Below are 21,015 nucleotides of genomic sequence, written 5' to 3'. Positions count from 1 at the left end.
GCAGCCTGTTAGACTGAAGAGCATTTCCTGCTTTCATGTGAGTGAAGTAATCTCGCCTCCCTTTGCTGAGACTGTAAGAGTGATCTGAGAACACAAAGTGGGTAGTGTGCTGTTCCCTGTGGCGCTTCAGGAGTGCGGGGAAGAGCGTGAGCTCAGCCCCGGTCTCCCTCCCTGTCACCGTGGCCTCCAGGCTGTGGCACCCTGTGGCCCTCTGCCCAGGGCTGTGGGGATGTATGCAGAGGGACGGGGTGGGGACAGAGGGCAGAACTGACAGACTTCCACAGTGCTCATGTTCAAGTGGAATAAAGCTTTTAATAAAACAGTCTTGTTATTTATCAATACCTGTAAGTTCTCTTAAAGCAGTAGCAAAGGCGACTGTAGCAAGAGCTCAATCAAAAGGCAAGGCAATATCAGAAAGTGTGTTAACAGAAGGTTAAAAATATAAATGTAGAAGATCTGTTCATAGATTTTTTTCTTTCAGAAATTACCCCTCCCCGACCAGGTGAAAGGAAATATTGCACTTTCTGCGCTCGTGACTAAGTCGTGACTCAGGTGACAGGGCTCCAGAAGAGCCTTTCAAGATTATCAGGAACATCAGGACGAGGCCCCCCAGCCTGCCTCGCATCTCCAGGTGAGCCCTCTCGGAGGGTGGCGGGCTTGGCCCCGGGACTACACGCCTCTGACCCCCCACGCTGGGGCAGCCACAGGCACACTCGGAGACCACGCGGCCACAAACAGATGAAGGCTGGAGAGAGTTCAACCTAGAGTCTATGGAGTGGGCACGCTGTGGCTCGGCAGCTGTCGGTCCCAGGCTGCCTCGCGGCCCGAGCACAGCTCCTCCCCTCCCTTCTGGACTGGTCGGCCTGCGGCTGTTCAGGGGTTGTCTACCACCTGGTGGGGCAGTGTCACCGAGGAGCCATTGGGGTAGGCCGCTGGCTTGTCCCGCCCCTTCAGGAAGAAGGTCAGCAGCTCCCCCTTGCCCTTCACAAAGATGGGGCCCCTCCTCACAAAGCGGAAGCCATACTCTCGCAGGATGGCTTGCGTCTCTTCCACCACCTGTGGGACAGAGCAGGGGTTGAGACCTTGGAACCCAACTGCCCCGATCCACACTAGACCTGTCTGTCCCCCAGGACAGGTTTACCTGGAGCCTCTGCTCTCCCAGAGGCATGGGTGGTGGGGGCCACAGAGCAACACTTCCTGCCCTTCTGTCCCCTTGCCCATTCCCAGCAGTACCAGGTCAGACAGCTGGAAGCTGACCTGCCAGGGGCTCATTCGAGCCACAAGCAGAGTTCTGGCATGGCTGCCTTGTGCACGGCCCAGTCCATACCTGAATGTTGCCCATAACCCCTGTGGACTCCATCCTGCTGGCCACATTGACCGTGTTGCCCCAGATGTCGTAGTGAGGCTTCCGGGCTCCGATGACCCCAGCCAGGACTCCTCCTTTGTTCATGCCTGGAGTGGAGGCAGGAAGATGACAGCCACACACCAGGTCTCACAGCTGCCCTCTTACAGTCCCCCAACTCTGGTAGACTGTCACCTGACCCCCATCACCAAGAGCCTGTGTAACATAGGCTAATGTGTTAGGGGCTGGTGATCAGTTTCCCCAACACCTGGTACGGCAGTTTCTGTCCCCTTGCCAGCACATCCCATAGGGCGGCTCTGACCAAGGTTCCCAAAAACCCTTGGCAAGGTCAACAGCCAAACACCCCACCGCTGGCCTCAGGGAGGCAGGCCGCCCTGATGGGGTGGGTGTGGCCGTGCTGTTTGGTCACCTTGAGGGGACTGGGCTGGCAGTGCTTCAGGCCCTCCAGCTCCTGCCCTTCCCACTCAACAGCCGCGAGTCTCCTTGTGTCCCCACACCGAGCCTTCAGCCTTACCTATGCGCAGCATGAAGTTGTTGAAGGACTGATTGTTGATGTTCGTCAGCGTATCCTTCATGGCGAGCGCAAAGTCAGCCAGGTCAGCCAGGTGCTGCCAGCGCTCCTTGTCTGACTTTTCTTCCTAGGCTCAAGGAAGCAGTGCAAGTGTTGGGCGCTGCCCAGGCCCATGGTCAAGTCCTGTGCCATGCCATCAACGCTGCCTGGCCACCCACCCCGGGCAGCAGCGGGCTGAGGCGATGAGAGGCAGTGCTGCTGGCTGCCGTGTGTGGGCCTGAGCCTCCCATTCTGCCGGCTGCCCTCGGCGCGTCTGCAGTAACCTCATCCATGGGCTCATGATGCGATCAGACACTTCTAGCAGCTCATGAACAGTGGACGTAGAGGTAAAACGTTTCAGTGCACAAGTTTTTTAAAATCTAGTCATAGTTTTGTCAAAGTGTATTGTTCATGAGTTGTTGGAAGCTCTCCTCATGACCACAGGGGGTGTGCTGTGAACAGGCCGGGGCCCCTGCAGCTCCTCTCCCATCCTGGGAGCTAAAGAGCTGGCTGCACAGCTGTAGCACAGCGCCTGTCTACCAGAACGACTTCCCCATGATGTAGCTGCACGCACGGCTGCTGCCCCCGCCACCCCCCGAGCCGTGAGGCCTCAGTGCACACACGCCACCCAAGGCCCAGGCTAGAGAACAGTAAGGGGCTTCTGAGGGCTGTCTCCTTGCACTCACTCCTGTGTCCAGCCTGTGGGTGCTGACGACCCCTCCGCACCCCAGTACTTGTGACCTGCCAGTTCCTGTAGGCTGGCTCCCCGGAAACCACTGAGGGGTGACCCACCTTATTGGAGCTGGTGAAGCCATTGGTGTTGACATCTGGCGTGACTCCTGAAGCCGCCATATAGGTGCTGCCAATGGTTTTGATCTTGGTGATGACCCGAAATTTGGGATTGTCCAAGAGCTGAGGACAGAATTGAGGAAAAGGAACTGCCACAGAGCAACAGAATCAACCCAGGAAAGCTGTGCCTGCCACGGGGCCCCCTCCAGAACGTCACAAGATGCTGCCTTATTCATCCCCCTGCCAGTCTGCCCTGCGAACCTGGAGATGAACTTGCCAGCACCTCCTTGAGGTGATTGGGCCCATATCCAAAACAAGTTACCCAATAAATGCAGTTTGAGAGTGTTGGTTGATCAGTTAACCCTGGGAACTCGGGTGACGTCCCCTCCCCTCCCCGCCCCTGCAGCAACAGGTGGCTCCAGTCTGGAGTAACCGCAGCTCTCTGACTCGGTGCCCAGGCTGTGGTCTGAGGCGGGTACTCACGGAGTCAAAGTCGGAGATGATCTCGTTGAGGAAGCGCAAGCACTCAATGCCTCCGTTGTTGATGCTCTCCTCGGTGTAAAAGTCGGCGAAGTTGGGCAGGGAGGCGAACATGACCCCGATCTCGTCATATGACTGGCTGTACAGCTCCTGCCACAGCAGGGCTGCAGCATGAGGACCAGCTGGCTGAAGGCAGCCTGGTCCTGCTCAGAGCAGCTTCTCCAGCGGAGGAGGAAGCCCTGGGTGGCTGGGACCCACGCTGCCGCCCCTTACAAAAGCCTGGCAGGAGAGCCCCAGGACAGCTACCCATCAGGTCGAGTCTGTGCCTGCCTTGGGACACCCTCACCTCATCCCTCTTCTTGGACCCCAGGAAGTGGCGTGCCACGTGCTCGGGCAGCATGTTGGTGACCAAGGCCTCGTTCCAGCGCCGCATCTCATTCACACGTTCCTTCTGGTCATGGACTTCCATCTTCCACAGGAACAGGGTCCGCGCTAGCTTTTCCACCTGCAGGCACAGGAAGAGGCCTAGTGTGTGCTGGGAACTGGCCATCGGAGAACCAGATGGAGAGCTTCCCTTCAGGAAGACAGGTTCAGAGAGCTGCATGGGACTCTGCCTCTGTTCACAGCAAAGACCCAAGAGGCCTGTGGGAGCCACCCCGGACCCTGTGGCTGCAGGTCTGAGGGGGCAGTGCAGCAGTGGGAACCTCCCAACCCCACAGAGCAGGCTTGGCCAAGAAGTGCCTTGTGGAGGCTGCACTTTCCCCTCTGTACCGCTAGGGGGCGCCTGGGTCAACATCCATTCTTCCCTGTTTTTCCTTTCAACCAAAGAGCGACTTGAGCTCCCTTCCCTGTTTCTTCTGGCTCTGCCGTCAGTGCTTCAGTGACCATGATCCCCTCTGGCCAGGGCAAGTGCAGGGGCCATGAGCTCCAGCCCAGGGAATACAGTCTGACGCTTTCAGGCCAGCACCCACCCTGCACCCTCCCCTGCAACCCCACCTTCAGCCTCCTGGAGATCATAGGATGGAGAACTTCATACCACTAAGGGAGAAGCAAGTCTACAAGGAAGGTGCTGGCTTGCCCAGAGTCCTGCACCACGACGAGGACATGGAACCAGCATTCCTTGGGCACTGGGGCTGCACCAACCACGGGAGGGGGCAGGGGGATGAGCGGGCACTCACGTGTCGGGAGAAGTAGTAAAAGCTGAGCATCATGACCAACACCATCGCTGTCATGGAGTACTTGGAGGGCATCAGGGGCAGCCTGCCGGGCAGAGAGGAGAGCTGCTGCCACCCTCCCTGGTCAGCTCCTGCCCTGTCCCCTCAGGAGCGAGCACACAGCCACAGCGGCAGCCAGAGCATGACCCAGGTCTCCCACATGGGTGGCAGGAGCCCAAGGGGGTCATGATCTCAGCTGTACATTACTACACAGTTCCACACTATGTTCTGTGAGTTACCGTTGGACTCAATTTGCTTTTACCAGATTGCAGTATTCTGTTACAATTTGCATGTCCTTGAGTACATCAATGTTCAGTACCCTCCTCCCTGGGGAAGTGAGCGGCCTGTGGCCCCCTGGGCAGAACCTGCCTCTGCCCCCACACCATAACCACGTGTCCAGATCTATGCCACACTCCTTCCTCTTCCCCAGCTCAAAAACGTGCCAGGGGTCGGTGCTGGGCCACAGCACGTTAAGCCGCTGCCTGTGACACCAGCTCCTCATATCAGCACACTGGCATGAGTCCCAGCTGCTCCACTTCCTGCTAATGCTAAGGCCTGGATGGACTTCTAGGCTCCCAGCTGGGCCTGGGTCAGCCCTGGCTGTTGTATCTATTTGGGAAGCAAACCAATAGCTGGGAGATCTCCCTGACGCTCTACCCTTCTAACAGACAGCATGCCACTCCCCTAATCGCTGGCTTTTGGCATGGAGAGTTCCTGGAGCATGGGCCAGTCTTCCTTCTGGCCTAGAAAAGAGGCCCTTACCTGTCAGTACCATTGAGCCCAGAAGTGGCAAACACCTGCATCTTCTCCAAGGCCACCAGGGGAAAGCTGTGGGCAGAGAACTCATTCAGGCCCCCTCAGCACAGGAGGTGGTGGTGTCCCAGTCTCCCACCCACCCACGGAGATGGAGAGGCCCAACCCCCAGATCACAGCCCACCAACACCCACCCATGCAGGCTTTGCAAGGAACCCCCCAGACAGGAAACCACCTCCCCACAGGCCCATGACCTACCTTCAAGTAGGCGAGGGACTCAGGGAAGGGGAGTAGGGTGAGTAGACCTTACCCGTGCTCCTGAAAGCGCCTGTGGTCGTACTCGTCAAAGACAGGGCGCCAGGCGGTCAGGTTGATGGCAGCCACGGTGCCCGTGATGAGCAGCATGAGTGTGAGCTTCACCATGTGGCTGACCTGCACCAGCATGATGGTGGCCACGAGGGACAGCACGGCCACACAGCTGTAGTACTTGGGGTTCTGCAGGCAGCCGCCCTCCGGCTCCAGTGCCACCGTGCTGTTGCCAGGTGGCGCATAGTACTGCAGACAGCTGAGCTAAAGGCCAGCGACAAGCAAGGGACGAGCAGATGCTGCTCAGATACAGCTGGTCTGGGCAGCATCCCTTCCCCGGCTGCCCTCCTGGCTCCCCAGAGGCAAGGGGAATGCTACCCAGAGTCGGCCATGGTCACAAAGCCTTGTTTGTAGTACCACCCCTGGGTGTATGGACTCTGGGAGGCTGGGCTTGGTCCCACACTCTTCCCCACTCCCCTGGGGCCACCTAGCCTCCCTCTCCTGAAGGTCTCCAGTCTCCCCTGCTACCCCCCTGCACTGCTCCCTCTGCTGACCAGACATGGTCAGCAGTAAGGGCAACGTGAATCTAGCCCACTTAGGGTTCTTGACTTCAGTCAAGTTCCCCTCGTCACGCCAGTGTGCAAAGCCTGCAGCTTCTCAGGCCTCCAGATGCGACAGCGCCCCCCGTATCCCCTGCTATCTGCTGATGCTGGGAGTCCCAGGGGCAGCAGCCCTGCAGTGCCTGACTATTCACTCTGGCTGGTCCTGGGCTCCAGGACTCCAAGCCCTGCAGCTCTGCCTACTGCCAGTCTGTCGAGCTGATTTCATTCTTGTGCTGCCGCTGTTACAGGATATAACTTTTTGCAAACAGCTCTGGAGAGAACTCCTGAGGTCCAGGGGCTGAGAACTCCAGGTCCAGGTACACGCTGTGCCTGGAGACGCCGAACAATTTTATCCTGGCTTTCAATTCCACTCATTTCTCCCCAGGAAAGCACCTGGCTGCCCCCGTCGGGACCTCCAGCTTCTCTACTAACCCAGCCGGAGTATCCACATCGCTAGTCTCTGGGGCCCACTTAGCCACACAGGAGGGGGCCCACAGCCTTCACTGGTTCCACTGCACCCGAGCAGTGAGCCAGGAGTCAGGAAGCCACTTCTGTTCTCAAGGCTGCCCTACAGCAAGTGGAGCAGCAGTGAAACTGGATCCCAACCCCAATCTCTAAGGGTCAATTTGAAACTCAAAGGAGCCAGTGTGTGTGACGCCTTGGCAGGGACAGGAGACAGCACAGGGAACTAGACAGGCTCTCCCTTGGCTGATGGAGAGCCCCCTTCCCCGTGGTAACACAACAGGCTCAGGGGTCCAAGTGGCACAGCAGCAGGTTCGAGTTGTTAGCACAGAAGCCCCTCACAGCTGGGCCTAGGCTCGGCAGGTGCTTACCATGTCCACGACGTTCGCCATCACCAAGATGAAGATGGCCAACATGGCCCAGGTGTTCCTGGCCCAACGAGTCTGGTCAATCCACGTGGAAAAGGCCACGAGCTTTTTTGGGAAGGCCTGGAAGGCAGCAGGGTTTCTGGGATTCTGAGCCTCCAGTGGTCCTGTCTCCTGCACCCTTGACCGCCACCAACTCAGGCTGCTCCCTTAACCCAAGTCTCAGGAACAGAGAAGTGGGGTTTGCTCATGAGAGGCTCGGGTGGGAAATACATATGCATCCTGGTGTCTGCATAAGACCCTGGCCTCCAGAGAGAACCGAGTGGCCACCAGGACACTGTAGGCAGTGCAGACATCGAGGGTGAGGCCAGGCAGGGCCAGAACTATGGCCACCCCTACTTCCCTGGGCCACACAAACCACCTGCTGGATCTTTCTTGTGAAACCCTGCCTCTCCCTTGGCATTCAGAACAGAAACCCTGCCCGCACTCCACTGCCCTTCACTGTGGCTTTCAGGGTGCAACGACAGCTGGCCCAGGCCACCTTTGGGCTGGGGCATCCCATATTTCACAGTGAGGTTCCTGTTCCAAGCTCCAGCACCCTGCTACCTCGTCCCCAGCCCTCCCACTCCCCACCATCCCAGAGCCAGGAGCACCACGCCTGGGCAATGGGCACAGAATGCTTGGCCCATCCTGACAGGTGATGGCGTGTCTATCAGGACTGGACAGGAGACCCAACTTCTCAGGACTTAGCCCCCAAGGGGGTGCTGCCCACGGACAGCGGTCCTCACCCGGGGGAAGATGGCAGCCAGCGAGCAGAAGGTCAGCAGCAGGAGTAGGATCTCCCCCACCACGAAGGTCACATAATTTGTCATCAGCCTGTGGCAGAGAGGTGAAGATTAGAGAGGACCCAAACAGGCAGTGAGCCTCGGGGAGAGGCCCAAGGCAGGTGAGAAGAGGGCAGGGGGAGGGGGCCTGTACCCAGAATGTACCAGGGGGTGCCAGGGAGGTCGCTAACTATGCCTGCACTGGCCATGGCCAACAGGCTCTAGCTGGGCAGGGCAGGGGGTGGACACCAGCTGAGGGTAGGGCCTGGGAACGGGTCACCCGGGCCACAGCCGTCCACTGGGACCTGGCCGGGCCAGGGAGGGTCACGGACGCCTGGGAAGGAATTCTTGGGAATGAGCAGCTGCCGTGAGAAGCGCCTGGAGCCAGGCAGGCAGCGGCACCCAAGGCTCTCCCCAGGTCCTTGCTGTCCCCACCGAGCCCCTTGGGGAAACTGGGCCTCCAAGGCCATCGGGATGTGTGGATGCCAGCCAGTCTTCCCAGGAGCCTGCCCCTCAAATGGCTGTAAGGGTCCTTATGTCCATCCCTGTTGCTTCTTCCCACCCCTGCAGCCCTGTACGTCTCTACCCTGCAGAGGCATCCCCGAGAGTGGGTGTCCTGCTGCCCGTGCTGCCCCACTGTGGCTTCAGCTGCCTCCCACAGCCCCGCTTGGCGCCTCTCTTCCCTGCCTTACTCATCCACCTGCAGGGCACTGGGGGCTCAGAGCTGGTGGATGTCTCCACTCAGCTCTCATCACAGCACAATGGCCAGGATCCCCCATTTGCCACCAAGTGGGGCAGAGAGCTCCACCCCTACCCTCATGCCCGCTGAACTTGCTGGCACCACCCAGAACATCGTCTGTTCCCAGCATGGGGACAGTGGCCTTACTGAGCCACGTGGCAGATTCTTTGCCCATGGTGCCCATGGTGTGTGGGCAAGCAGTAGTATGGAACCCACAGCAAGCAGTCTTGGCATCCGTGAGCCAGGAGTGACCTGCCCTGGGGCCGGGTCCAGCACCTGAGTTGAGCACCCTCCTCCTTCCCCCACCAACCTGTCACCTGCACCAGCCTCCACACCCCTCTTTTTAATGGACACCCCTGACTGAGCAGGCCATCCCTGCTGCCCCCTCACCAGGGGTCAATGAGGATTTCCACGAGGGCAGTGCACAGCAGCACCACACAGGAGCAACTGAAGGCGGCCCCACTCTGCTTCTCCTTTTCCTCAGAGTAGCGGGACTCCAGCTCGGGGTCCATGAACCGCATGGTTAGCAAGAAGGTGTTTCTCTTCTTGACCCTGTGGGAAAGTGAGCCCGGCCTGACCTTTGCCCCTGCATCCATGCATTTCCCTCCCCCAGGCCTGGGAGGGCCCATGTACATCTGGACCCCCCTCTCCCCATCCCCCAGGCCCACAGGGTGGGGCTGCGTACACCTGTGCCGATTCGCGCTCCAGCAGGGCCTCATTGAGCAGCTGGTTGAGCTCATGTTCGTCCTCAGAGGCGTCCACCACGCGCTCAGCCAGGTCCTGAAGGCGCAGCCTTCGGCGAGGGTTGGGGAACGAGGGGTTGTCAGCCTGGAAGCCGAGCCAAGGAGGGACACGGTTGGTGGGACAGCGGAGGGTGGGGCTGAGACCTCTTGCTTGCAAGCAGCTCCCAGTGTGGCCTGTGGGCCTCGGTCCTGCCCTGTCTTCTAGGGCCCGGGACGACTCTGCTGCGGGGAGCGGGTGGGAAGCAGGGAGGAAGGGCAGGCAGAGTTGGGTACTGTGCACAGCACTCAGGCCAGCTGGGACTGCACAGCCACCATGGGCAGGGCTGGAGATGGTGGGACCCAGCCCTGCACACACCTGTGCCTCCTGTTGCTCGGGCTCCTCCGACGTGGAGCCGCTGGCATGGCCGCTCCCACTGGGCTCCTTGGTCTCGATGAGGGCAGGGGAGCTGGGCTGCGGGGAGGCTGGGGTCCCATTGGGCAGTGCCTACCAGGAGTCAGGGGAGTTAGGGAAGAGTGGCCTCCAGCAGCCCCGCTGACCCAGGCCCCTCACCCTGAAATGCTATCCTCTTCCAACCAGTGGCCACAGTTAGTTTACATTTCCTAAGCAGAGAAAGACCCAAACACTTGACTCCTCTCCCACAGCAATAATTGGGGAGCGGATTCACAGAGGCCTTTTCAGTGTGGACCCCCGTTGTCTTCTGACTGCCTGAGAATGCCACAGACCCGTCTCCCCAAAGAGCAGGGAGTCAGAGGTTAAACACCACGTCGCAGGCAAATCTTCCTGACTTCCTTCACCAGTGACAAGAACCTGCCCACCTCCTGGGGATGAAGGGCCAGAGTCCCACACAAGTGCATAAGAGGGGGCAGAATCCCACTGGGACACAGAGTACGCAGGGGCAGGTGACACATGGCACACAGGGCAGAGAGGGAGTGAACCAGCCCTGAGAAGCCAGATATGGGCAACGCCAGCTGCAAAGGGGCGGTGAGGTCAGGGATCACTGTCTTAAACACAGGAAGGAGCAAATCATGCAGCCAACGGGGAGCAGAACTCCATGCACAGCTGCCCAGGCCGGGGACAGGTGCGTGGACTCCAGCCAGGAGGCGTGCAGGGGGAGAAGGATGCTGGGGCAGTGGGCAGGAAAGCAGGGACTCTGGAGAACCCCCCACAAAGACCAAGCCAGTGGGAGTATCTGACACCAGCCTGTTCCCGCTGCATTTCCTACCCACCCTGCCTGGGTGCCCACCTGCACATCACCCTCCCAGCTGCTCCCAGACCCTTCTAATGTGACTTGAGGCACCAGCAACCACCTGGGTGCCATCCTGTCATGATCGCACTTCCAGCTCCCCCAGAAACCAGCTGCTCCCCTGACTCCCAGAAGGCACCTCCCCCCCCACTGCCCTGGAATCAGGTTTGTGGCAGGCGCCTCAGGGTTCAGTGACTCACCGAGCCATTAAGGCCGTTTTGGGCGGCTGTCTTTTTCACCTCGGGCTTGGAGGCAATGACGAGGTACGTCTCAATGCCCTTCTCCTCCAGGTAGTCACAGCGGCTGCCCCCGTCGCCTGGCTCCACGTCGAACTCTCCCTTCAGACAGTCCAGGGTGCTCTGGGAGATATGCACACGCCTGTGGGGACAGCGAGGGAGCCCTGAGCCCTGGCCCAGGCCCGTGGGCAGAGGCTGCAAGGGGACCGTCCTGTCCCTGAGCAGCAGGCAGGAGCCAAGGCACCTGCTCCCCTCAGCCCTCCTGAGGCACGAGGCTCCTGGGAACACCCAGTGACGTCAAGGACCTATGTCTGCTATGACCTTGAACTCCACAGTCCAAGTGTTCACCTCACAGGATTTCCAGTTGCAATCCCAGGGTTTATAGAACCCAGCTGCCCTGGAAGGGAGGCGCTGCAGCCCCACTCAGCCGTCAGCCAGCCCGGCTGGCCAGTGAACTGCAATGCACTTGCATGGGGCTGCCTCTTGGCCTGCAGCCAACCATGACCATTAAGGACACTCCCAGGGAGGCTGTGGCACCCCATGAGTGCCAGACCCCAGACCAGGGATCCCAGGCACCCGAGATTGGAGGCAGGAGGGGCAACTACCCTGGAGGTGCCTTGTCTGAGGGTAGTGGGGGAGGGTGGCCCCGCCCCTGGTTCCCAGGCCTGCTGACCCACCCGCCCAGAAGGAACACTCACCCAGGGATGCCACCGGCTTCCATCTTATTGGCCACAGTGACATCAGTGGACCACACGTCATACTGCCAGCGCTTCTGACCCAGGACACCCCCCAGCACGGTGCCCGTGTGCACCCCCACGCGCATGTCCACCCCGGTCTTGGTCTTTTCCCGCACGTACCTGCCAGGCACACACAGCAGGAAGGGGTCAGCACAGAGCCCCTTGGCAGGTAGCTGTCCCCTCCCCTGTTTGAGGATTCCTGCTCGGGCTCTCTCACCCTCCAGGTGGGCATGTGCTTGGGTCAAGTACCTGGCCCTTTCAGCCCCCAGCTTCTGGTATGCATTTGAGCTATGGACCCTGGAGGTGAGGCCCAGTCCAGGTTCCCCCATCACAGGGGCAGGAGAGTGAGGGGGAGGTGAGGCAGAGGGGCTCTCATCCAGGGATCTGCAGTCTCCCTCTTGCAGTCATTAACTTCTTGGCACACTGGCCACCTGGTATGTGCCCAGCATGACAGAGCAACAAGCTTTGGCAGCTCCTCAGAGAGCACCAATATGCAAGAGCAACAATGCGCCTGGTCGGCAGACGGGCGCAGGACATAGCTTCCCGGGGGTCAAGACAGCATGGATCTCCTTCCGGGCCACAGGCAGAGGCATCTAATCCTGACGTGGGGCAAAATGGTCCCAATAGTCTCCCTTGCCCCTTCACTGCTGGTTGCTACAGGAGACTTAAAGGACCACCTTTGTGGGGCTCACCAAGCCCACCTGTAGCAGTGGCAGCAAGGGCAAGGAGAGGGAAGAAGGGTTACATTGGCCAGACCCAGCAGGAGCAACTGAAGTGTCCGGTGTCCCGTGAGCTCAGCAGCCACGGACACAGGATGACCTCCACACCTGACCCTGGCAGCGGCAGAGCCTGGCCCAGAGCCCAGGGCAGCCTTCCCCATCCCCTGCCCCTCCAGGGCGGCTTACGAGATGGCCTCCACCATGGCTAGCCCCATGAGGATGGAGCAGACAGCGTGGTCCTCCCGGTAGTCGGGCAGGCCGCAGATGCAGTAGTAGCAGTCGCCCAGGATCTTGATGCGTAGCTGGTGGTATTTCTGCAAGGGCAGCAGGCACAGCACCTGAGTCCCTTCAGCGGCCACCAGGAGGGGCCAGGGTCAGGTGGGGGTGATGCCGAGGGACAGGGCGGATGGAGACTCACTGCGGCCAGCTTGTCAAAGCGTGCAAAGAGCTCATTGAGCAGCTTCACAAGCTCCTGGGCGCTGCAGGCGGAGGACAGCTGTGTGAAGCCCACTATGTCTGCGAAGAGGATGCTGTGGAGCCAACGGTGGTGGGCAGTGAGCTTCCCGCCCCCTGCCCCATGCAGCCAGGACCATGGGGGCAGAGGCGGCAGCCTTGGCTCAAGCTGCCCACCCCGCAGGGCCCAGAGCAGCAAGACCCCAGACTCATGGCTCTGACACCGCAGCTCACCCTTGGCACAAGTGCTCACTGCAGACCTCCCAGATCTCCGTCCCTCCTTCCCAGCCCCACCCCATCTCCGGACTGAAGATGGCCAAGTTCCTGGAATCGGAGTTCAGGGTTGTAGCCTCAGAGGCCCAGCAGTCCCTGCCCTGCTCAGAGGGATGCGGCCAGAGCCATTAGCCTACATCCTCTCTGTGCTGACACCTGCCAGCTGAGTCACTGTACAGAGGAGCTGAGGCCAGGGTTCCTAGGGAACCCCTCAAACCTCACCACCTCGGCAGCCCCCGCTGAGCCTCGAGCCCCCGGCTGCCCTGCCGGTGCACCTGACGTTCTCATGACGGTACATGTACATGGTGTTGAACTGCTGCTGGTCCTTCTGGCTCTCGTCCTTCTTCATGTCCTTGAGCATCTCGTCGGCCACGTGCTTGGGCAGGATGGAGAGCATGAGGTTCTCCTGGGGGTGGGCAGAGAGGAGCAGAAGGCAGTGGGTTACCAGGAAGGAGGTCCCTGCCTTCTGCAGAGGCCAGCTCACACGTTCCGGAAGGAAACACCACAACCTGGCATGAGATATCACCCGGGTCCCGAGGCCCACACAGGCAGCTCAGCGGCTGAGGAACCATCTAGCCACTTCTGAGAGGCCCTGCTCTGTGGCTGTGCTCAGCAGGTAGGCCCTGCCCGGGGAACCCCGGAGGGCAGGAGCACCGTGGCCACCTCCAGGTCATCCAAGCCATGGCCTTGGACAGGGCAGTCACCCCTGAAATCCACATCTTTCTTGAGTCAAGACCTGTGATAGACCATGAGTGCCATGTGACAGGTGCCCCAGTGCTTGGGGTCTCATGGGCTCCCAGCAACCTCAAAAGGACTCAGGGGCAACACGAGAAGGGAATGACACGGAGTCCCTGGTGGCTTCAGGGACCCGCAAGGGGCAGAAATGGAGGCACAGCTCACGAGCCAGGCACAGAGTACACAGACTGGGGGGCTGGGAGACACCAAGTCAGACTGCTGCCCATCACACCAAGCATCTGGCACTCAGCCGCACTGAGTCGCTGAGTGTCGCTGGCTTGTCAAGTCCCATCAGTTAAGGGCAGCAGTGGCAACGGACCCAGTGTGACCCATAAAGCCACAAATATTTAGTCTCTGGTTTGGGCATCTGGGAGATGGGGCAGGCAGGCATCCCCAGAGGCTGAGTGAGCTTGGGGATGCCCTGCAGGCAGGCAGACAATGGGCAGGCAGGCAAGCATTCCAGAAGGGAACTGTGGACACAAAGGACTGGAAGATGGAGTCGGAGAGGGCCCAGGGCTGCCCGCTGGGAGAGCGCAGCGAGGATGGTGCCTGGGGAAGAGCTGCACCAGCAACTGAGGGAGATCCTAAGGAAACTAAATGAAGGAGGGGAAGCGACTGGAGGCGGGGAGGCAAGGGATGCCAGGCCAGCCTGGGAAAAGAGGGGGCTGAGTGGCATGGTGTCAGATGTTGAAGGGTGAGAGATGACAGGCAAGGAGCTCAGAGCCCGGTGTGCAAGTTCCAGTAGCCATGGCAGCAATGCCAGGAGCCAGTGTCTGGTCCTTGGTATGCAGGTATAGCCCAGACCACAGGTCCCAGGCTGTGGGGACCAGAGGGGACCTTGTCCCCCTGCCAAGGCCTGGGGAAGGAAAGGCAAGCTTTGCCGTGTTCCATGGGCCCAGGGAAGGCAGAGCAACCTGCCCTCCAGATGCATCTGCTGGAGGCTCAGGTTCAAGTCCCATCTCCAGCAGGGGCTGCCAAGAGGTCCAGAGATGCCCCTCCTGCAGAAGTGGCTCCGCTGCAGGGACGGCCCTGCCTGTCCCCCTAGTGCTGTCCCCCTAGTCCATGGCCCATGGGGCCCTGGCTTCCTGGGCTCTGTGGATTTGTGAGAGATAAATTAACTCCTTCGTGCAGTCAATCATTGGGTAGGACACTGAGGGTGCCCTTCTGCCCAGCACTCCGGGTCTGGGAACACTTCCTCTGCTTCTTCTCTGCTTCTCCCACTTCCACTGCCAAACACCCTGCTGTAGCATTACCAGAGCCCAGCAACAAAACGCCAAAACCACTCTGGCATGCCATGAGCCCTTGGGGAAGCTGAGCCAAGCAGGTGCATCTAACTCAATGACCCTGGTGCTTGACACCCTGTGCCTCAGCCAGTGGGTGTGGGGGTATGAAGAGAGCAGGCTGATACAAGGGGATGGGTGTGGGCGGAGCTGGGACCCCCTCCCCAACCCAGTTAAGGATGCCATGGAGAAAAAAACAGCCTCTGTGAAGGCTTACCAGGAAACCCAGAGACGGGCCCTGCAGCTCGGCTTGGCCTATAGGATGGCTGGGAGTGGGCAAGGGCCAAGGGTCTGACATAGGTGGGCAACCACGAACATGGGGCCTGTGACTTCTCTCTGTCAAGCATCCTTGGAGTTCCAGCCTGGCTGGCCAAGTGTGCACCCACAGTACACAGGAGGCTCATGGGGGAAGGAGAACAGGCCCTGGCCTCCATGGCCTGGCTCGGACCCCAGCCCTGCATATACCTGCCATGCTATCAGGTAAGTCCCTAAACTTCCTGGGGTCTTGTTTCCTAGACAGCGGAACAGGACTGGGCAACTCACAACCGGTCCTGAAGCTCTCGGACCAGTGCCGGCAGCTGCAACATGTTGGATGTTTCTGTTGCTGGTGAGAATGTACAGCGTGCCAAGTGTTGCCAAGGGCATGGGGGCAGCAGGTGCTGCAGCAAGACGAGGCCGGAGCCCACTCTGCGGCTCACTATGGCTCTGCAGAGCCAGACTTCCCAGTGGGCACAGGCTGATGCATAGCCGATGCTGCCTTCCTTTCATCCTTAGCTCTGCTCCCCGTACCTACATGATCGGTGTGAGTGCTACTCACGGTGAGTGGGTAAGGAATAAAGGGCAGACCTGTGCAGGTGTGTGGGCAGGATGTGGGGCATGGGTCTCGGCACGTCCCAGCATCCAGTGTCCTCACAGTTTGCCCGTCCTGTCCACCTCAGCCCTCCCTCCTTCCAGAAAAGCCTTTCTGGGCTCCCCTGGCTGCAGGGGGCCAGCAGAAGCCAACCCAGTCCCACCCAGTGCTCCGGGCCTCTTCCCACAGTTCCAGTTCCCCCTCCAAAAGCCAGCTTCCTCCTCAGGTGGAGCCCACCCCTGCTTCCTCCTGGCAGGACCTGGGGCGTCAGGGCTGTCAGCCAGCATGGCACTAGCCTGGGGCAGCCCCAAGGCCCTTGAGCAGGTGCCTGGGAAGGCCTGGCACCCAGGCTGAGGCTGCAAGGTTGACGTGGGGTGGGGAATCCCATTTTTGCATTAGGGTTGTTCCATCACCTCAATTTTTAAGAGAAATATATGAGGCTAGGAAATCAAGAACTATCCATCTTAAGAATAACAATAAAGGTTATAAATCAGGGCTCCCAAAATATACACCTGGCTTATGGAGGCCTTGCAGTCAACCCCAAAAGGCTCAGTGGGCAGACAGTCCATTTGAAGTCATTCTGCCAACAAGGCAGGTCTTACTGAAGCAGGCACCCATGGGAGGGAGGGTGGGCATGGGGGAGCAGACAGGCCAAAAGTGGGGAAAGCAGGAAGCTGTGAGGGGCACACTGTAGCAAAGGCCCCCTGGTGTGTGCGGGTTCGAGACAAGGGGCGCAGTGGGCAGTGAAGACCTTAAGTCCTGTCACATGTGTTTGGGGAAGCAAGGTGGCAGGGGTCCAGGTGCAGCTGCTTGGTGGGTCTAACGGGGGGTGTTGGTAGAGGGGGCCCCCCAGAACATCCTAGCATGGCTCAGGCGCCTGAATCTGCTGGACGCAGCTGGGTCTCCCCAGCACCGAGACAATGCACACTCTTCCAAAAACAGCAGCTGCTGTATGTCTGAGGAATCCTAAGAATGCTCCCAGCTTTCGACCCATTAGTGATTCCTCTGAATTTTAGCTGGAGAAATAATCCAGAGGAAGTGAAAAAAAGGGCCCAGCATGGTAGCCTAGTGGCTAAAGTCCTTGCCTTGCATGCATCTGGATCCCATATCGGCCCAGTTCGTGTCCTGGCGGCCCGGTTTCCCATCCAGCTCCCTGCTTGTGGCCTGGGAAAGCAGTCGAGGACGGCCCCAAAGCCTTGGGGGCACCCGTGTGGCAGATCCAAAAGAAGTTTCTGGCTCCTGGCTTCGGATTGGCTCAGCTCTGGCCGTTGTGCTACCTGGGGATTCAGTCATCAGATGGGAAGATCTTTGTCTCTCCTCCTCTCTGTATATCTGACTTTCCAATAAAAATAAATAAACCTTTTTTAAAAAAGTGAAAAAAAATACATGCGCAAGAAGAGCTACATGGCAGTGTGACGTCATGCTGTGTCCCCAGCTCCAGCTGCCCCGCGCCATCGCAGGGAGAAAACCACAGTGAGGCCAGGAACTTGCGAAGGGAGGGCCTGGGTTCCAGCCTGGCAGGCTGGGGGTTCCTGGGGGCAGAATGCTAAGGAGGGAGGGAGAGAGGCTGCTGGGAACACGGTTGCCTTCTAAGAGGGGAGGCTTGCTCCCCAGGCCCGCGGGCGAGAGGTGGGGCTGCCCTGAAGGTGGCGAGCTGAGGGTCACGGTGAGGTGAGAGCAGAGCGTGGGAAGCAAGGCTGGCCCAGCCCGCACGGCCTCTGCCAGGCTGCAGGCTCCCTGCTCAGCAGTGACTCACGGCTCGGGACTGAGACAGAAGGACAGCCCAGCTCCCCAGGGCTCAGGTGAAGACGCTGCTGCGCTGCTGCTGAGGCATCCAGAAGTTAATTACAGCAAGTGGCAGTCGGGAGGGATTTGGGGGAGAAGCTCCGTGGGTGACAGCTACATCCATGCAAGGGAGAGAGCGGGGGAGAAAAAGGCCCACTCCACGTCGCCTGGGTGGTGTGGCGCGTGCAGCGGGGTGGACAACGAGCACGCTGACAGTGTCTGTGAGAGACATGCATGTGAACTCTGTGGGATGGTGTGTGTGCGCATATGACCACACACACACTAACACAGTATGTGTCATGGCGACCGGTCATAGGCTGTGAGCAGACCAAGAGCTGCTCCACATGCCTTTCTGTCCTGGTCCCAGTTCATCCAGATCTGGGGGCAGGGGGACCTTCCAGGCTGTTCAGAAGCCAACAGTCACTTGACTCCACCAGGGTGGGCACACTGGCCTACTCAGCTGGGCAGAGGCCACAGGCATGAACAGGAGGGCTAGGCCTCCTGGGAGGTCAGAGGTTCCCAGCCCCTCCTTCTCAACACTGCCCTGATGGGAGGACCACAGCAGGGGAAATGAAGTCATGGCCACAGCCTGCCATACACAGGACAGTCCTGGGGCCTCCTAGTCATTCCCTGCACTAAATCCTGGGAAGGTCAAAGGTAACAACACCGTGGACGGGAGGGGTGGCCAGGTCACATGCATGACACAGGAGTGTTTGGCTGTGGGGATTCAGAGGGGAAAGGGGCCGCTCAACTCAGAATGTAGTGTAACTCACAAGCGACCCTCTGGCATGAGAACAGGCATGGGTCTGGGTCCCTAGAGCCTTCAGGAAAGGACCCAAGATGAGCGGGGCTACACGGGACTCGGGCTGGCCAACTGATAAGCCACCTCCAGGCCACATCAGCCCAGATCACTCATCCAGTCAGGGAAGGCACGGGGACTCTGGGCATGTGCACCTTCCAAGCAGCCCACACAGAAAGGGGCCCCTGTGCAGGCTAAGGGGACTGCCATCCTAGGAGACAGCCCCCCAGGGCCCAAAGATGGCCACGTGGGTGGCGTCTGGAGCCCTCAGCAGGAGGACTTGGCACAGAGCAGCTGCTCCTCAGAGGTCGGCTGAGATAATGAGCTGTCCACCAGGAGACGCGGCCCCAGGGGTAAGCCATCACCCCCCAGAACAGCGCTTTCAGAACTTTCCACAGTCACAGAAGGCCCTGATGAGGTCCAGCGTGCAGGCCACTGTCTGTGTGTGACTTTGTGTGTCTAGTACAACTAGGAAACTGAATTTTCAATCCTAATGAATTTTAGTAGCTGTCAATGGCTTGCGGCTGCTGTGTGGGACAACACTGCCCCAGCTGAGTACAGCTCATGTGTCAGCCCTGAGGGGCAAGGAGGAGCTGCCCCCCGCCCCGGGTGAAGGTCCCCTGTGTGGTGGGCAGTGGAAGCACCCACCACCTGCTTCTGACCGTGGCTCCGAAGCAGCAGTTCAACATCACCATCAGCATGAGAGCCCAGGGTCTACACAGGTCTGACACCACTTCCCAGTGAAGCAGCAAATCTGCCCAGTGCTCTCCCCAAATACCCTTTCCTCTCTACAGGCACAGCTGTCATGCCAGCCCCTTCCCCAAACAGTCTCACTGTCCTCCTGACTCCAAGCCTCTCCCACACAAGAAGGGACCTTCCTGCAATGAAGACTGTCCACGTGGCTAGCACAGTGGTGTAATAGGCTAATCCTCTGCCTATGGAGCCGACATTCCATATGGGTACTGGTTTGTGTCCTGGCTGCTCCACTTTCCAATCCAACCTCCTGCTTATGGCCTTGGAAAGTAGTGGAAGATGGCTCAAGTCCTCCAGCCCCCGCACCACATGGAAGCTCCTGGCTTTGGATCGACTCAGCCCTGGTCATTGCAGCCATTTGGGGGAGTGAACCAGCAGATGGAAGATCAGTCTTTCTCACTCTCTGTAACTTTGACTTCCCAATAAATTAATCTTAAAAAAAAAAAAAGACTGCCCATCCCAGCACCTGCTCCATCACCACCACCGACACGACACACTGCACCACCAAGGGGTGCAGGTGTGTAAGTTAACCTGCTCCTCACTAACCTCCATCTCTACCAGTTCTCATTCCCATCACTTCCTGTCCACCACCAAACATCCACCAGTTTCCTCCTGTCTTACAGGAAAGCCACCCCGGAATCCAGAATCTGTATGTGCCATGTTTGTAACCCTGACTCCAAACACTTTTGAGAGAATTTTGAGCTGCCTGTGGACCACCCCTCCTTCCTCCACCCAGTCTTGCCCCCCCCCCCGCCGCCACCCCATTCCCCCACATCCATCTATGCCACGTGCCTCCCTTGCTGTGACGTAGCAGGGTCACGTGATGGGCAGGAACACCCTAGGCGTGGTCCCTACCAGGCCTCCCGGGCTCTAGCACCCTGTGTTGCTTTTGCCCATCTGGGTACAACCTGTTCTACTCTGAGCCAGGCAGGCCAGGATGCACAGGGTCCCTGGCTGGTGTTGGGAGGGCTCACTGAAAGGACACAATTTCTCCTTGGTGCTGCCCTCTGTAGCCCTGGCTGGCTCTGCCAAGCCCCAGGTGGCCTGGGGCAGAGGAGGGGGCAGGCCCAGGCCCAGGGCTCACCTGTCACCTCATCTCTCCTGGGGAGAAGCAATAGAAGCGCAGACAAGGCTCACCAGGCACTGAGTGGTCACCAGCTATGCTGCAAGGTGCCCAGCGGGCCCGTGCGGGAGGCTATCCACATAGCCCAAATCTCCCAAACCCACCAGCAACCGAGTGACACACAGAGTGAGCTCCGTTCGCCAAAAGCAGAGGGTTTCCCCCCTAACTCTCCACCCAGATGTCTACAAGGCACCTCTAACGTAGCACAGCCTGCCCCCACTCCCACCCCCAATACCTGTCCTAGTTCCCTTGCCCAAGGAGCAACCCTGTCCTTCCGGCTGCTTCCAGCCCACAAGTCCGTGAGCTTTGTAGGTCCCTCAAATCCCTCTCCCGGCAGATCCAAAAGGAAATGCTACTGGCTCTGCCTTCTAAACCTGCCCACCTCAGTGGGTGATCCTGCGGTGATCCGCAGGACCTGGGCCACCATCCCTGCAGGTGGCTGCGCCCTCTCTCACACCTCAGCCCATCAGGAAGCACCACACTTGCCCGCACCACACCCACCCTGAGCTCCTTCTCTGCTCTGTTCTCTCCACTCCTGCGTGTCTGTTCCCCACGGGGACCTGCTCTGCTCACGGGGCAGGGAGCCTGAGGGCTCTGCATGCTTGCTTTCACATCTCTCAATCCTTCCCTGTTCCGGCTCATGAAGCAGCAGCCTCCGAGTTCTGCAGCAAGTGACCAAGACAGGGCGTGAATATCAGTCCTTCCACTCCCCAGGACAGTCAACACTCCCCACTGTTCAGCTCCAGGCTGACTCCTTGGGCAAAAGTTTTGGAAGCAGAACTGTTTCAGGGAGTTATTTTTTCAAATTTGTAATAGTTGCATATATGGCTGCATAATG

At 59.2% G+C, this 21,015-nt stretch overlaps 1 protein-coding gene across 1 annotated transcript in view; it reads right to left on the bottom strand.

Moving 5' to 3' along the window:
- Positions 1–259: 259 nt before the first annotated feature.
- ADCY3 (adenylate cyclase 3) overlaps positions 260–21,015 on the bottom strand; it is a 75,893-nt gene continuing 55,137 nt past the window's right edge. Inside the window, exons 4-22 of the mRNA XM_058668196.1 lie at positions 13,128–13,258; positions 12,545–12,656; positions 12,313–12,440; positions 11,369–11,527; positions 10,635–10,812; positions 9,546–9,674; positions 9,133–9,275; positions 8,838–8,999; positions 7,673–7,760; positions 6,891–7,007; positions 5,460–5,719; positions 5,159–5,224; positions 4,361–4,442; positions 3,529–3,687; positions 3,186–3,332; positions 2,706–2,825; positions 1,878–2,001; positions 1,328–1,452; positions 260–1,056 (exon numbers count right to left, since the gene is read on the bottom strand). Of these exons, the coding sequence (XP_058524179.1) occupies positions 874–1,056; positions 1,328–1,452; positions 1,878–2,001; positions 2,706–2,825; positions 3,186–3,332; positions 3,529–3,687; positions 4,361–4,442; positions 5,159–5,224; positions 5,460–5,719; positions 6,891–7,007; positions 7,673–7,760; positions 8,838–8,999; positions 9,133–9,275; positions 9,546–9,674; positions 10,635–10,812; positions 11,369–11,527; positions 12,313–12,440; positions 12,545–12,656; positions 13,128–13,258 (2,613 nt within the window). The 3' untranslated portion in view covers positions 260–873. The remainder of the gene's footprint in view (positions 1,057–1,327; positions 1,453–1,877; positions 2,002–2,705; positions 2,826–3,185; positions 3,333–3,528; positions 3,688–4,360; positions 4,443–5,158; positions 5,225–5,459; positions 5,720–6,890; positions 7,008–7,672; positions 7,761–8,837; positions 9,000–9,132; positions 9,276–9,545; positions 9,675–10,634; positions 10,813–11,368; positions 11,528–12,312; positions 12,441–12,544; positions 12,657–13,127; positions 13,259–21,015) is intronic.

The sequence above is a fragment of the Ochotona princeps genome, chromosome 8 (assembly GCF_030435755.1).
Source record: "Ochotona princeps isolate mOchPri1 chromosome 8, mOchPri1.hap1, whole genome shotgun sequence".
NCBI lineage: Eukaryota > Metazoa > Chordata > Mammalia > Lagomorpha > Ochotonidae > Ochotona > Ochotona princeps.
The sequence above is the reverse complement of the archived record's forward strand: the minus strand, read 5'-3'. Positions and strand labels throughout refer to the sequence as shown.